At 62.5% G+C, this 16,601-nt stretch overlaps 1 protein-coding gene and 1 long non-coding RNA gene across 2 annotated transcripts; one reads left to right on the top strand and one right to left on the bottom strand.

Moving 5' to 3' along the window:
• Positions 1 to 314: 314 nt before the first annotated feature.
• LOC127465914 (structural maintenance of chromosomes protein 1A-like) lies at positions 315 to 16,581 on the top strand (the record flags this gene model as incomplete). Its single annotated transcript, XM_051776441.1, is given in 12 exon segments — positions 315 to 587; positions 589 to 636; positions 2,654 to 2,736; positions 4,186 to 4,393; positions 7,755 to 7,940; positions 10,156 to 10,335; positions 11,285 to 11,431; positions 12,953 to 13,090; positions 15,238 to 15,354; positions 15,437 to 15,543; positions 15,883 to 16,024; positions 16,497 to 16,581. Coding segments are annotated over 12 exon segments (1,714 nt in total), but the record flags the coding sequence as incomplete, so codon positions are not given.
• On the bottom strand, positions 5,406 to 6,241 carry LOC127465913 (uncharacterized). Its single transcript, XR_007902456.1, has 3 exons — positions 5,909 to 6,241; positions 5,686 to 5,733; positions 5,406 to 5,440 (listed from the first exon to the last, which is right to left on the bottom strand). It is a non-coding gene; the product is annotated as an uncharacterized LOC127465913 (long non-coding RNA).
• Positions 16,582 to 16,601: the final 20 nt, after the last annotated feature.

Genomic DNA, 16,601 nt, shown 5'->3' on the forward strand with positions numbered 1-16,601 from the left:
GTTCCCATTGGGATTTGGGTCATTTCCATTGGGATTTGGGCCGTTCCCATTGGGATTTCGTTGGGATTTGGCCCGTCCCGTTGGGATTTGGGTTATTCCCATTGGGATTTGGGTTGTTCCCGTTGGGATTTGGCCCATCCCATTGGATCTGACCCATCCCTTTGGGATCTGCCCCGTCCCGTTGGGATCTGGGTCGTTCCCGTTGGATCTGCCCCATCCCGTTGGGATCTGCCCCGTCCCGTTGGGATTTGAGCTGATCCCTTTGGGATCTGCCCCGTCCCGTTGGGATCTGCCCCGTCCCGTTGGGATTTGAGCTGCTCCCATTGGGATCTGCCCCGTCCCGTTGGGATCTGCCCCGTCCCTTTGGGATCTGCCCCGTCCCTTTGGGATTTTGGCTGCTCCCGTTGGGATCTGCCCCGTCCCGTTGGGATCTGCCCCGTCCCATTGGGATCTGCCCCGTCCCGTGGGCCTGTCCCGAGCCCGGTGCCCCTCAGGTGAAGAAGTACCACCGGCTGAAGGAGGAGGCCAGCAAACGCGCGGCCACGCTGGCCCAGGAGCTGGAGAAGTTCAACCGCGACCAGAAGGCCCGATCAGGACCGGCTGGACCTGGAGGAGAGGAAGAAAGTGGAGACCGAGGTGAGGGGGGGGGGCTCTGAACCCCCCTGGGACCCCCAAACGCCCCCCGAACCCCCCCTGGGACCCCCCCTGAGCCCCCCTGAGCCCCCCCCTGAGCCCCCCCTGAGCCCCCCCTGAGCCCCCCCCTGAGCCCTCCCTGAGCCCCCCGCCTGAGCCCTCCCTGAACCCCCCCCTGAGCCCCCCCCTGAGCCCTCCCTGAACCCCCCCCTGAGCCCCTCCCTGAGCCCCCCCCTGAACCCTCCCTGAGCCCCCCCCTGAGCCCCCCCCTGAAACCCTCCCTGAGCCCCCCCCTGAGCCCTCCCTGAACCCCCTGAGCCCCCCCTGAGCCCTCCCTGAGCCCCCCCCGAGCCCCGCCCCCCCTGAGCCCCCCCTGAGCCCCCCCTGAGCCCCCCCTGAGCCCTCCCTGAACCCCCCACTGAGCCCCCCCCTGAGCCCCCCCCCTGAACCCCCCCTGAGCCCCCCCTGAGCCCCCTGAGCCCTCCCTGAGCCCCCCCTGAGCCCCCCCTGAACCCTCTGAGCCCCCTGAACCCTCCCTGAGCCCCCCCTGAGCCCCCTGAGCCCCCTGAACCCTCCCTGAGCCCCCTGAGCCCCCCCTGAGCCCCCCCTGAGCCCCCCCTGAACCCCCTGAGCCCTCCCTGAACCCCCTGAGCCCCCTGAACCCTCCCTGAGCCCCCCTGAGCCCCCCCTGAGCCCCCCAGAGCCCCCCTGAGCCCCCTGAGCCCCCCCTGAGACCCTGAGCCCCCCCTGAGACCCTGAGCCCCCCCTGAGCCCTCCCTGAGCCCCCCCTGAGCCCCCCCTGAACCCTCTGAACCCCCTGAGCCCCCTGAACCCTCCCTGAGCCCCCCCTGAGCCCCCCCTGAACCCCCCCTGAACCCCCTGAGCCCTCCCTGAACCCCCTGAGCCCCCTGAACCCTCCCTGAGCCCCCCCGAGCCCCCCCTGAGCCCCCCCTGAACCCCCTGAGCCCCCTGAGCCCCCCCTGAGCCCTCCCTGAGCCCCCCCTGAACCCTCCCTGAGCCCCCCCTGAGCCCCCCCTGAGCCCCCTGAGCCCCCTGAGCCCCCTGAGCCCCCTGAACCCTCCCTGAGCCCCCCCTGAGCCCCCCCTGAGCCCCCCCTGAACCCCCTGAGCCCTCCCTGAACCCCCTGAGCCCCCTGAACCCTCCCTGAGCCCCCCCGAGCCCCCCCTGAGCCCCCCCTGAACCCCCTGAGCCCCCTGAGCCCCCCCTGAGCCCTCCCTGAGCCCCCCCTGAGGCCTCCCTGAGCCCCCCTGAGGCCCCCCTGAGCCCCCCCTGAGACCCTGAGCCCTCCCTGAGCCCCCCCTGAGCCCTCCCTGAGCCCCCCTGAGCCCCCTGAGCCCCCTGAACCCTCCCTGAGCCCCCCCTGAGCCCTCCCTGAGCCCCCCCTGAGCCCTCCCTGAGCCCCCTGAGCCCCCTGAACCCCCCCTGAGCCCCCTGAGCCCCCTGAGCCCTCCCTGAGCCCCCCTGAGCCCCCCCTGAGCCCTCCCTGAGCCCCCCCTGAACCCTCCCTGAGCCCCCTGAGCCCCCCCTGAGCCCCCCCTGAGCCCCCCCTGAACCCTCCCTGAACCCCCCCTGAGCCCCCCCTGAGCCCCCTGAACCCTCCCTGAGCCCCCCCTGAGCCCTCCCTGAGCCCCCCCTGAGCCCCCCCTGAGCCCCCCCTGAGCCCCCTGAACCCTCCCTGAGCCCTCCCTGAGCCCCCCCTGAGCCCCCCCTGAACCCTCCCTGAGCCCCCCCTGAGCCCCCCCTGAGCCCCCTGAGCCCCCTGAGCCCCCTGAGCCCCCTGAACCCCCCTGAGCCCCCTGAGCCCCCCCTGAACCCTCCCTGAGCCCCCCCTGAGCCCCCCCTGAGCCCCCCCTGAGCCCTCCCTGAGCCCCTCCTGAGCCCCCCCTGAGCCCCCCTGAGCCCCCCCTGAGACCCTGAGCCCCCCTGAGCCCTCCCTGAGCCCCCCCTGAACCCCCTGAACCCCCCCTGAGCCCCCCTGAGCCCCCCCTCCCTCCCCCAGGCCAAGATCAAGCAGAAGCTGCGGGAGATCGAGGAGAACCAGAAGCGCATCGAGAAGCTGGAGGAGTACATCGCCACCAGCAAGTGGGTCTGGGGGCTCTGGGGGGCACTGGGGGGCACTGGGGGGCACTGGGGGGGCACTGGGGACACTGAGGGACACTGGAGAGCACTGGGGAGCACCGGGGGGCTCTGGGGGCTCTGGGGGACACTGGGGGGCACTGGGAGCACTGGAGGGCACTGGGGGCTCCAGGGGTGCACTGGGGGCACTGGGAGGCACTGGGAGCACCAGGGGTCTCTGGGGGGCACTGGAGGCACTGGGGAGCACTGGAAGGCACTGGGAGCACTGGGGGGACACTGGGGGCACTGGAGGGCACTGGGGGCTCCAAGGGGGCACTGGGGGACACTGGGGGGTCCAGAGGGGCACTGGGAGCTCTGGGGGACACTGGGGGCTCCAGGGGGATACTGGGGGGCACTGGATGTTCCAGGGGGGCACTGGTGACGCTGGGGAGCACTGGAGGGCACTGGGGGCTCCAGGGGGGCACTGGGGGACACTGGGGGCTCCAGGGGGATACTGGGGGGCACTGGAGGTTCCAGGGGAGCACTGGTGACACTGGGGAGCACTGGAGGGGCACTGGGGGCATCTGGGAACACTGGAGAGCACTGGGAGCTCCGGGGGACACTGGGGGACACTGTGGGGCACTGGAGGTTTCAGGGGGGCACTGGGGACACTGAGGGACACTGGGGGGGCACTGGGAGCACTGGGGAGGGCACTGGGGGCTCCAGGGGTCACTGGGGACATCTGGGAACACTGGGGGCACTGGGGGGGCACTGGGGACACTGGGGGCACTGGGGGGCACTGGGGGCTCCGGGGGGACACTGGGGGGCACTGGAGGTTCCAGGGGAGCACTGGTGACACTGGGGAGCACTGGAGGGCACTGGGGGCTCCAGGGGGGCACCGGGGGCACTGGGGAACACTGAGGGGCACTGGGGGCTTCAGGGGGGCACTGGGGGGCACTGGGGGCTCCAGGGGGGCACCGGGGGCTCCAGGGGACACTGGGGGCCACTGGGGACACCAGGACCCCTGGCACGGCCACCCTTGGGGGTCCCACAGCCACAGAGCTCCAGGGGGTGGGACGAGACCCCCAAAACTCCTGTTGGCCCCAGAGAGTCCCTGGAGGGGCAGGAGAGGCTCAAGGGGTGGGACTGGACCCCCTAAAGCCCCCCAAAGCCCCCCAGGCCCCTCTCTTCTCCCCCGAAACAGTCCCTGGAGCAGCAGGAGAGGCTGGAGGGGGTGTGAGCAGCCCCCAAACCCCCTCAGATCCCCCCAAATTCCCCCCTTTCCCCCCCAAACAGTCCCTGGAGGAGCAGAAGCGGCAGGAGGGGGTGTGAGCAGCCCTCAAACCCCCCAAATTCCCCCCCAAACCCCCATTTCTCCCCCCAGGCAGTCCCTGGAGGAGCAGAAGAGGCTGTTAGGGGTGTGAGGAGCCCCCAAACCCCCCAAATTCCCCCCCAAACCCCCATTTCTCCCCCCAGGCAGTCCCTGGAGGAGCAGAAGAGGCTGGAGGGGGAGCTGACGGAGGAGGTGGAACTGGCCAAGCGCCGCATCGACGAGATCAACAAGGAGCTGAACCAGGTGATGGAGCAGCTCGGGGACGCGCGCATCGACCGGCAGGAGAGCAGCCGCCAGCAGCGCAAGGCCGAGATCATGGACAGCATCAAACGGCTCTACCCCGGATCCGTGGTGAGGGGCACCCCAAAACCTGCACCCCAAAACCTGCACCCCAAAATGGACAGCATCAAACGGCTCTACCCCGGATCCGTGGTGAGGGGCACCCCAAAAACCTGAGCCCCAAAACCTGCACCCCAAAACCTGCACCCCAAAAACCTGCACCCCAAAACCTGAACCCCAAAATGGGCAGCATCAAACGGCTCTACCCCGGATCTGTGGTGAGGGGCACCCCAAAAACCTGCACCCCAAAAACCTGCACCCCAAAATGGGCACCCCAAAATGGGCAGCATCAAACGGCTCTACCCCGGATCTGTGGTGAGGGGCACCCCAAAAACCTGCACCCCAAAAACCTGCACCCCAAAATGGGCACCCCAAAATGGGCAGCATCAAACGGCTCTACCCCGGATCCGTGGTGAGGGGCACCCCAAAACCTGCACCCCAAAATGGGCACCTCAAAATGGGCATCCTAAAATGGGCATCCTAAAATGGGCACCTCAAAATGGGCACCCCGAAATCTGCACCCCAAAATGGGCAGCATCAAACGGCTCTACCCGGGATCCGTGGTGAGGGGCACCCCAAAAACCTGAGCCCCAAAATGGGCATCCTAAAATGGGCATCCTAAAACGGGCACCCTGAAATCTGCACCCCAAAATGGGCAGCATCAAACGGCTCTACCCGGGATCCGTGGTGAGGGGCACCCCAAAACCTGCACCCCAAAATGGGCAGCATCAAACGGCTCTACCCCGGATCCGTGGTGAGGGGCACCCCAAAAACCTGCACCCCAAACGGCTCTACCCCGGATCTGTGGTGAGGGGCACCCCAAAACCTGAGCCCCAAAATGGGCACCTCAAAATGGGCAGCATCAAACGGCTCTACCCGGGATCCGTGGTGAGGGGCACCCCAAAACCTGAGCCCCAAAACCTGAGCCCCAAAACCTGCACCCCAAAACCTGCACCCCAAAATGGGCGTCCTGAAATGGGCACCCCGAAATCTGCACCCCAAAATGGGCAGCATCAAACGGCTCTACCCCGGATCCGTGGTGAGGGGCACCCCAAAAACCTGAGCCCCAAAACCTGCACCCCAAAACCTGAACCCCAAAATGGGCAGCATCAAACAGCTCTACCCGGGATCTGTGGTGAGGGGCACCCCGAAATCTGAGCCCCAAAATGGGCACCCCAAAATGGGCACCTCAAAATGGGCATCCTAAAATGGGCACCTCAAAATGGGCTCCTCAAAATGGGCACCCCAAAACCTGCACCCCAAACGGCTCTACCCCGGATCCGTGGTGAGGGGCACCCCAAAACCTGAGCCCCAAAACCTGCACCCCAAAACCTGCACCCCAAAATGGGCACCTAAAATGGGCACCTCAAAATGGGCACCCCGAAATCTGCACCCCAAAATGGGCAGCATCAAACGGCTCTACCCGGGATCCGTGGTGAGGGGCACCCCAAAACCTGCACCCCAAAACCTGCACCCCAAACGGCTCTACCCGGGATCCGTGGTGAGGGGCACCCCAAAAACCTGAACCCCAAAACCTGAACCCCAAAATGGACAGCATCAAACGGCTCTACCCCGGATCCGTGGTGAGGGGCACCCCAAAAACCTGAGCCCCAAAACCTGCACCCCAAAATGGGCACCCTGAAATCTGCACCTCAAAAGGGGCACCCCAAAACCCGCACCCCAAATGCCTCTACCCCGGCTCTGTGGTGAGGGGGACCCCAAAGCTGTGCCCCAAAATGGGCACCCCAAAATGTGCACCCCTAAACCTGCACCCCTAAAACCACCCCAAGACCCTCAACTTTACCCTGGCTCTGTATGAGTGTGACCCCAAAAACCTGCGCCCAGAAACCTGCACCCCAAAACCTGCACCCCAAAACCTGCACCCCAAAACCTGCACCCCTGGATCTGCACCCTTAAATCCACCCCGGGCCCCTCAGCTCTACCTTGGCTCTGTGGTGAGTGGGACCCCAAAACCTGCACCCCAAAATGTGCACCCCAAAATCTGAAACCCTAAATGTGCACTCCAGAAGGTGCACTCCCAAAACCTGCACCCCAAAATCTACACCCAAAATGTGCACCCCAAGGTCTGCACCCCAAAAACCTGCACCCCTAAATCTACTCCCAAAACCTGCTCCCCAAAACCTGCACCCCAAAATCTGCACCCCAAAACCTGCACCCAAAAACCTGCACCCAAAAACCCACCCCAGGACCCTCAGCTTTACCCTGGCTCTGTTTGAGTGAGACCCCAAATCTGTGCCCCAAAACCTGCCCCCCAAAACCTGCCCCCCAAAACCTGCCCCCACAACATGCTCCCTCACCCCATTTGGGGTCACCTGCCCTGATTTTGTGGTGTCTCCCCCCACATCAGGGGCACCCCATTGACCTGGGCCCCCCTACCCAGTGCGGGACCCCAAACCCGCTCCCCAAACCCGCTCCCCAAACCCCCTCCCCAAACCCCCTCCCCGGCCCCCTCCTCCCCTCCCCTCCCATTTCCGTTGTTCCTCTCCCCATTTTCGGGGTCTCTCCCCATTTTCTGGGTCCCTCACCCCATTTCTGGGGTCCTTGATTCCATTTCCGGGGTCCCTGATCCCATTTTCTGGAGTCCCCGATCCCATTTCTGGGGTCCCTGACCCCATTTTTGGGGTCCCCGATCCCATTTCTGGGGTCCCTGACCCCGTTTCTGGGGTCCCTGACCCCGTTTCTGGTGTCCCCCCCTCAGTACGGGCGCCTGATCGACCTGTGCCAGCCCACCCAGAAGAACCCAAACCCCTGTGCCCTCCTCACCTCCCCCCTGTTTTTGGGGTCCTGATCCCATTTTTGGTGTCCCTGACCCCATTTTTGGGGTCCCTGACCCCGTTTCTGGTGTCCCCCCGCAGTACGGGCGCCTGATCGACCTGTGCCAGCCGACGCAGAAGAACCCAAACCCCTGTGCCCTCCTCACCTCCCCCCTGTTTCTGGGGTCCCCGATCCCATTTTTGGGGTCCCCGATCCCATTTTTGATGTCTCCAATCCCATTTTTGGGGTCCCTGATCCCATTTCTGAGGTCCCTGACCCCATTTTTGGGGTCCCTGACCCCGTTTGTGGTGTCCCCCCTCAGTACGGGCGCCTCATCGACCTGTGCCAACCGACGCAGAAGAACCCGAACCCCTGTGCCCTCCTCACCTGCCCCCTGTTTCTGGGGTCCCTGATCCCATTTCTGGGGTCCCCGATCCCATTTTTGATGTCCCCCCCTCAGTTCGGGCGCCTGATCGACCTGTGCCAGCCGACGCAGAAGAACCCAAACCCCTGTGCCCTCCTCACCTGCCCCCTGTTTCTGGGCTCCCCGATCCCGTTTTTGGGGTCCCTGATCCCATTTTTGATGTCCCCCCCGCAGTACGGGCGCCTGATCGACCTGTGCCAGCCGACGCAGAAGAAGTACCAGATCGCGGTGACGAAGGTGCTGGGGAAGAACATGGACGCCATCATCGTGGACTCGGAGAAAACCGGCCGGGACTGCATCCAGTACATCAAGGAGCAGAGGGGGGAGCCCGAGACCTTCCTACCCCTCGACTACCTCGAGGTGAGGGGGGACAGACCCCAAATCTGGGGTTTGGGGAGCCCGAGACCTTCCTGCCCCTCGACTGCCTCGAGGTGAGGGAGGGGGGACACCCCAAATCTGGGGAGCCCGAGACCTTCCTGCCCCTCGACTGCCTCGAGGTGAGGGGGGGGGACACCCCAAATCTGGGGGGTCTGAGACCTTCCTGCCCCTCGACTGCCTGGAGGTGAGGGGGGACAGAACCCAAATCTGGGGGGTTTGGGTTCCCCTGGACACCTTTTGAGGGGTTTGGGGAGCCCGAGACCTTCCTGCCCCTCGACTACCTCGAGGTGAGGGGGGGAGAGACCCTAAATCTGGGGGGTCTGAGACCTTCCTGCCCCTTGACTACCTCGAGGTGAGGGGGGGGACAGACCCCAAATCTGGAGGTTGGGGTTCCCCTGGACACCTTTTGAGGGGTTTGGGGAGCCCAAGACCTTTCTGCCCCTCGACTGCCTTGAGGTGAGGGGGGACAGACCCCAAATCTGGGGTTTGGGGGGTCTGAGACCTTCCTGCCCCTCGACTACCTCGAGGTGAGTGAGGGGGGGACCCCAAATCTGGGGGCTTTGGGGGGTCTGAGACATTCCTGCCTCTCGACTACCTCGAGGTGAGGGGGGACACCCCAAATCTGGGGGCTCTGAGACATTCCTGCCCCTCGACTGCCTCGAGGTGAGGGGGGACACCCCAAATCTGGGGGTTGGGGTTCCCCTGGACACCCTTTGAGGGGTTTTGGGGGGTCTGAGACCTTCCTGCCCCTCGACTGCCTCGAGGGGGGCTGGGGGGCCCCCAGTTTGGGTTGGGGAGGGTGTTGCTGCCCCACTTTGGGGTTTGGGGACCCCTGTTTGGAGGTGTTGCCCCCCGTTCTGGGGCTTGAGAACGCCCGGTTTGGGGTTCTCACCCCCCTTTTGGGGTTTGGGTGCCCCATTTTGGGGTTCAGATGCCCCCCTCTCAGACCCCCCTTTGGGGTTTGGGTGCCCCATTTTGGGGTTCAGATGCCCCCCTCTCAGACCCCCGTTGGGGTTTGGGTGCCCCCCTCTCAGACCCCCCTTTGGGGTTTGGGTGCCCCATTTTGGGGTTCAGATGCCCCCCTCTCAGACCCCCCTTTGGGGTTTGGGTGCCCCGTTTTGGGGTTCAGATGCCCCCCTCTCAGACCCCCCTTTGGGGTTTGGGTGCCCCGTTTTGGGGTCCCCCTTGCTCAGGGCTCTGTGGGGAGGAGGGTTCAGGGGTTCAACCCCTGAGGGATTTGGGGGTCCCCATTGAACCCCTCGGGGTCCTGGGAGGGGTTTGGGGCTCCCAATGAACCCCTGAGGGGTCTGGGGGGTTCCTGCCCCTCCCCTGCCCCGTTTGGGGTTTGGGGACCCCCCTTTGCCCCCCACCCCAGGGGGAGCCCCTGGACAGGGAGCTGCAGGGGTTGGGCTGTGGGGGTGGTTCTGACCCCAGGTTTGGGTTGTCTGACCCCATTTCGGGGTTTCTGACCCCATTTTGGGGTGCAGGTGAAGCCCACCGATGAGAAGCTGCGGGAGCTGCGGGGGGATTGGAATGGGGTGGTTCTGACCCCATATTTGGGGTTCCTGACCCCGTTTTTGGGGTTCCTGACCCCATTTTGGGGTTCCTGACCCCATTTTTGGGGTGCAGGTGAAGCCCACGGACGAGAAGCTGCGGGAGCTGCGGGGGGTTGTTTTGGGTGGTTCTGACCCCGTTTTTGGGGTTCCTGACCCCATTTTGGGGTGTCTGACCCCCATTTTGGGGTGCAGGTGAAGCCCACGGACGAGAAGCTGCGGGAGCTGCGGGGGGTTGGAATGGGGTGGTTCTGACCCCATATTTGGGGTTCCTGACCCCGTTTTTGGGGTTCCTGACCCCATATTTGGGGTTCCTGACCCTGTTTTTGGGGTTCCTGACCCCATATTAGGGGTTCCTGACCCCGTTTTTGGGGTTCCTGACCCCGTTTTTGGGGTGTCTGACCCCGTTTTCGGGGTTCCTGACCCCGTTTTGGGGGTGTCTGACCCCATTTTGGGGTTCCTGACCCCCATTTTCGGGGTGCAGGTGAAGCCCACGGACGAGAAGCTGCGGGAGCTGCGGGGGGTTGGAATGGGGTGGTTCTGACCCCATTTTGGGGTTCCTGACCCCATTTTGGGGTTCCTGACCCCATATTTGGGGTGTCTGACCCCATTTTGGGGTTCCTGACCCCATTTTTGGGGTGCAGGTGAAGCCCACCGACGAGAAGCTGCGGGAGCTGCGGGGGGCCAAGCTGGTGATCGACGTGATCCGTTACGAGCCCCCCCACATCAAGAAGGCCCTGCAGTTCGCCTGCGGGAACGCCCTGGTCTGCGACAACGTCGAGGACGCCCGCAGGATCGCCTTTGGGGGGCACCAGAGGCACAAGGTGGGCACCCCAAAACACCCCCATGGCCTTTGGGGGGCACCAGAGGCACAAGGTGGGCACCCAGGGACCCCCATCCCCACCCCATGGCCTTTGGGGGGCACCAGAGGCACAAGGTGGGCACCCAGGGACCCCCAGGGACCCCCATCCCCACCCCATGGCCTTTGGGGGGCACCAGAGGCACAAGGTGGGCACCCAGGGACCCCCAGGGACCCCCATCCCCACCCCATGGCCTTTGGGGAGCACCAGAGGCACAAGGTGGGCACCCCCAGGGACCCCCAAACACCCCCTGTATCCCCAGGGACCCCAATTGCCTTTGGGGGGCACCAGAGGCACAAGGTGGGCACCCCAAAACACCCCCAGGGACCCCCTGTACCCCCAGGGATCCCCATGGCCTTTGGGGGACACCAGAGGCACAAGGTGGGCACCCCCTGTACCCCCAGGGACCCCCAAACATCCCCTGGACCCCCAGGGACCCCCTGGACCCCCAGGGATCCCCATTGCCTTTGGGGGGCACCAGAGGCACAAGGTGGGCACCCCTGTACCCCCTGGGACCCCCAAACATCCCCTGTACCCCCAGGGACCCCCATTGCTTTGGGGGGCACCAGAGGCACAAGGTGGGCACCCCCATCCCTGAGACCCCCAAACACCCCCCATCACACTCAGGGGGCTCTGTTGGCACCAAGGGGGGTCCCCCCATCCCCTGCCCCCCCCAGGTGACCCCCCCATGGCCCCCCCAGACCATGACCCTGGACAGGCCCCTGTCCCAGAGCTCAGGGGTGATTTTGGGGGGGTGTCCCCATTCCCTGGACCCCCCCCAGTGACCCCAAACCCCTTTTCCCCCCTCCCCAGACCGTGGCCCTGGACAGGCCCCTGTCCCAGAACTCAGGGGTGATTTTGGGGGTTCCCTTGACCCCCCCAGTGACCCCAAACCCCCTTTTCCCCCCCCCAGACGGTGGCCCTGGACGGGACCCTGTTCCAGAAGTCGGGGGTGATCTCGGGGGGGGCCAGTGACCTGAAGGCCAAGGCCCGGCGCTGGGACGAGAAGGCCGTGGACAAGCTCAAGGAGAAGAAGGAGCGGCTCACCGAGGAGCTCAAGGTGCCCCCTCCCCAAAAACCTCCTGGGCCCCTCCTCAGACCCTTCTGTCCTCCCAGAACTTCTCCTTTCCTGCAAAACCTTCTCCTTTCCTGCCAAAATTCTCCTTTCCTGCCAAAATTCTCCTTTCCTGCCAAAATTCTCCTTTCCTGCCAAAATTCTCCTTTCCTGCCAAAATTCTCCTTTCCTGCCAAAATTCTCCTTTCCTGCCAAAATTCTCCTTTCCTGCCAAAATTCTCCTTTCCTCCCAAAACTTCTTCTTTCCTGCAAAACACTTCTGCTTTCCTGCAAAAAAGTTCTCCTTTCCTGCCAAAACTTCTCCTTTCCTCCCAAAATTCTTCTTTCCTGCAAAAACTTCTCCTTTCCTCCTAAAACTTCTCCTTTCCTGCCAAAAGTTCTCCTTTCCTGCAAAAAGTTCTCCTTTCCTCCCAAAACTTCTCCTTTCCTCCCAAAACTTCTCCTTTCCTGCAAAACACTTCTGCTTTCCTGCAAAAACCTTCTCCTTTCCTGCAAAAACTTCTCCTTTCCTGCCAAAAGTTCTCTTTTCCTGCCAAAATTTCTCCTTTCCTACCAAAACTTCTCCTTTCCTGCAAAAAAGTTCTCCTTTCCTGAAAAAAACTTCTCTTTTCCTGCCAAAAGTTCTCCTTTCCTGCAAAAAACTTCTGCTTTCCTGCAAAAACTTCTCTTTTTCTCCCAAAACTTCTCCTTTCCTGCCAAAAGTTCTCGTTCCGTGCAAAAGAAGTTCTTGTTTCCCCCAGAAAAGTTCCTTTTTCCCCCCCTCCTAAAATTCTTTTCCCCCCAAAAGTTCTTTTCCCCTAAAAGTCTTTGTTTCCCCCAAACTGCTCCCCTGACCCGTTTTTCCCCCCTGGGCCCCCCCAAACTGCTCCCCCAGGCCCCCCAAACTGCCCCCCCGGGCCCCCCAAACTGCCCCCCCTGACCCATTTTGCCCCCAGGAGCAGATGAAGGTGAAGCACAAGGAGGTCGAGCTGCCCCCCCTGACCCATTTTTGCCCCCCCTGACCCATTTTTGCCCATTTTCCCCCCATTTTTGCCCCCAGGAGCAGATGAAGGTGAAGCACAAGGAGGCCGAGCTGCGGCAGGTGCAGTCCCAGGCCCCCCTGACCCATTTTTGCCCCGTTTTTGCCCCCCCAGGAGCAGATGAAGGTGAAGCGCAAGGAGGCCGAGCTGCCCCCCCTGACCCATTTTTGCCCATTTTTGCCCCATTTTTCCCCCCAGGAGCAGATGAAGGCGAAGCGCAAGGAGGCCGAGCTGCCCCCCCAGCCCATTTTTGCCCCCCCTGACCCATTTTTACCCTGTTTTTTGCCCCATTTTCCCCCAGGAGCAGATGAAGGTGAAGCACAAGGAGGCCGAGCTGCCCCCCCTGACCCATTTTTGCCCATTTTTGCCCCATTTTCCCCCCCAGGAGCAGATGAAGGCGAAGCGCAAGGAGGCCGAGCTGCGGCAGGTGCAGTCCCAGGCCCCCCTGACCCATTTTTGCCCATTTTTGCCCCATTTTCCCCCCCAGGAGCAGATGAAGGCGAAGCGCAAGGAGGCCGAGCTGCGGCAGGTGCAGTCCCAGGCCCACGGGCTCCAGATGCGCCTCAAGTACTCCCAGAGCGACCTGGAGCAGACCAAGACCCGGCACCTGGCACTCAACCTGCAGGTGGGGGGGATCCCTCCTTTTGGGGGGAAATCCCCTCCTTTTGGGGGGAAATCAACTCATTTTGGGGGGAAATCCCCTCCTTTTGGGGGGATTCAGAGCACTCAACCTGCAGGTGGGGGGGAAAACCCTCCTTTTGGGGGGAAATCCCCTCCTTTTGGGGGGAAATCAACTCATTTTGGGGGGAAATCCCCTCATTTTGGGGGGATTCAGAGCACTCAACCTGCAGGTGGGAGAAAACCCTCCTTTTGGGGAGAAATCAGCTCTTTTTGGGGGGAAATCCCCTCATTTTGGGGGGAAATCCCCTCATTTTGGGGGGATTCAGAGCACTCAACCTGCAGGTGGGGGGGAAACCCTTGGTTTGGGGGGAAATCCCCTCATTTTGGGGGGAAATCAGCTCTTTTTGGGGAGAAATCAACTCATTTTGGGGGGATTCAGAGCCCTCAACCTGCAGGTGGGGGGAAATCACCTCGGTTTGGGGGAAAATCAACTCTTTTTGGGGAGAAATCACCTCATTTTGGGGAGAAATCACCTCACTTTGGGGAGAAATCAGCTCGTTTTGGGGAGAAATCAACTCTTTTTGGGGAGAAATCAACTCTTTTTGGGGAGAAATCAACTCTTTTTTTGGGGGATTCAGAGCCCTCAACCTGCAGGTGGGGGGGAAACCCCTCATTTTGGGGAGAAACCCCTTGTTTTGGGGAGAAATCCCCTCCTTTTGGGGAGAAATCCGCTCGTTTGGGGGAGAAATCACCTCATTTTGGGGAGAGTCAGAGCCCTCAACTGCAGGTGGGGGGACTGACCCCTTTTGGAGAGAAATCCCCTCTTTTTGCGAAGAAATCCCCTCTTTTGGGGATATTCAGAGCCCTGAACCTGCAGGTGCTGTGGGGAGGGGGAGCTGGGGGAGAAATCCTCTTTTTGGGGGAGAAATCCCCTCTTTTGGGGGAGAAATCCCCTGTTTTCAGGAAGATTCAGAGCCCTGAACCTGCAGGTGCTGCAGGGACAGGGGACCTGGGGAGGCAAATCCCTTCCTTTTGGGGAGAAATCCCCTCTTTTTGGGGAGAAATCCTCTCTTTTTGGGGAGAAATCCTCTCTTTTTGGGGAGAAATCCCCTCTTTTTGGGGAGAAATCCTCTCTTTTTGGGGAGAAATCCCCTCCTTTTGGGGAAAAATCCCCTGGTTTTGGGGAGAAATCCCCCCTTTTTTGGGAGAAATCCCCTCTTTTGGGGAGAACTCCCCCTTTTCAGGGAGAACTCCCCCTTTTTGGGTGTCCCAGGGCCCTCAGGGCTCCCAATCCGTTGGGTTTGGGGGGATTCAGAGCCCTGTCAGTGGGTCTGGGGGAGCATTTGGGGTTGCAGGGGGGGGTTTGGGGTGCAGAGAAGGATTTTGGGGTTCAGGAGGGGTCCTTGGCACCCTCTGACACCCCCTTTTTTTGGAGGGGGGGTGTCACCCCCTTTTTGGGTCATTCCAGGGGTGTTTCCCGGCTCTAAATCTGTTTTTTGGGGGGATTCACAACCACGTCAGTGAGTCTGGGGGGGATTTTGGGGCACAAGGGGGGTCCTTGGGATTCTCTGACCCCCTTTTTGGGGGATCACCCCCTTTTTGGGGGATCACCCCCTTTTTTGGGGGTTCACCCCCTTTTTTGGAGCATTCCAGGGCTCCTTGAGTCTCCGAGTCCATCGTTTCCGGAGGGGTTCCCGTCCTTCCCCGGGGGTGTCCTTGGCTCTGGGAGGGATTTTGGGGGCTCAGGGGTGTTTTGGGGGTTCAGGGGGGTCCTTCCCACCCTCTGACCCCCCTTTTTTTTTGGGGAGTCACCCCCTTTTTGGGTCATTCCAGGGGTGTTTCCCGGCTCTAAATCTGTTTTTTTGGGGGATTCACAACCACGTCAGTGAGTCTGGGGGGGATTTTGGGGCGTAAGGGGGTCCTTGGGATTCTCTGACCCCCTTTTTTCGGGGTTCACCCCCTTTTTTGAGGGGTGAACCCCCTTTTTTGGATCATTCCAGGGCTCCTTGAGTCTCCGAGTCCATCGTTTCCGGAGGGGTTCCCGTCCTTCCCCGGGGGTGTCCTTGGCTCTGGGAGGGATTTTGGGGGTTTGGGGGTTCAGGGGGGGTCCTTCCCACCCTCTGACCCCCCTTTTCCTCTCCCCCCCCCCAGGAAAAGTCCAAGCTGGAGAGCGAACTGGCCAACTTCGGCCCGCGGATCAACGACATCAAGCGGATCATCCAGGGCCGGGAGCGGGAGATGAAGGACCTCAAGGAGAAGATGAACCAGGTGGGGGTTTTTGGGGGGGCCCTGGGGGGGTCCGGGGGGTCCGGGGGGGTCCCGGGGTGACGTTTCCCCTCCCCCCCTGCAGGTGGAGGACGAGGTTTTCGAGGAGTTCTGCCGGGAAATCGGGGTCAGGAACATCCGCGAGTTCGAGGAGGAGAAGGTGAAGAGGCAGAACGAGATCGCCAAGAAACGGTGAGGGGGCCCAAAATTGGGAGGGGGGGCCCCGAAATTGGGAGGGGGGACCCCAAAATTGGGAGGGGGGACCCTCACACACCCAGGGGACCCCAAAATTGGGAGGGGGGACCCCGAAATTGGGAGGGGGGACCCCGAAATTGGGAGGGGGGACCCTCACACATCCAGGGGACCCCAAAATTGGGAGGGGGGGCACCCCTGGACTCCCAGAGGACCCCAAAACCTGGGGGAGGGGGGGTTACCCAGGGCCTCCAGACCCCAGGGCCTCCCCCAAAACCCCCCTGGGGCCCCCCCAAAACCCCTCCGGACCCCCCTCACCCAATTTTGGGGCCCCCCCAGGCTGGAGTTCGAGAACCAGAAGACCCGGCTGGGGATCCAGCTGGACTTCGAGAGGAACCAGCTGAGGGAGGACCAGGAGAAGGTGCTGATGTGGGAGCAGGGGGTGCGCAAGGACGAGGCCGAGATCGAGAAGCTCAAGAAGGTCTGGGGGGTTTGGGGGGGATTTGGGGGGTTTTGGGGGTTTTTGGGGGGGAATTTGGGGTGTTTTTGAGGGGATTTGGGGTGGGAGGAGCAGGAGAAGGTGCCGAGGTGGGAGCAGGGAGAGCACGAGGACGAGGGAGAGATCGAGAAGCTCAAGAAGGTCTGGGGGGTTTGGGGGGTTTTGGGGTTTTTTTGGGGGGATTTGGGGTGTTTTGGGGGGGGATTTGGGGTGTTTCTGGGGGGATTTGGGGTGGTTTTGGGGGGTTTTGTGTGTCCTTGGGGGCTCACGGGGTGGGAGGAGCAGGAGGAGGTGCCGAGGTGGGAGCAGGGAGAGCACGAGGCCGAGGCCGAGATCGAGAAGCTCAAGAAGGTTTGGGGGGGATTTGGGGGGGGGGTTGGAATATTTTGGGGCGACTCCAGGTGATTTTTGGCTATTCTGGGGCGATTTGGGGGATTTTGTGGTCCCCCCCCAGGAGGAGCAGCGGCACATGAAGATCATCAACAGTGCGATGGGGGGGATTCTTGGGGTGATTTTGGGCTATTTTGGGATGATTGGAGGTGATTTGGGGCTATTTTGG

Source organism: Manacus candei, unplaced genomic scaffold (genome assembly GCF_025592945.1).
Source record: "Manacus candei isolate 608988 ecotype Guabito, Panama unplaced genomic scaffold, ASM2559294v1 h1tg000527l, whole genome shotgun sequence".
NCBI classification, from domain to species: Eukaryota; Metazoa; Chordata; class Aves; order Passeriformes; family Pipridae; genus Manacus; species Manacus candei.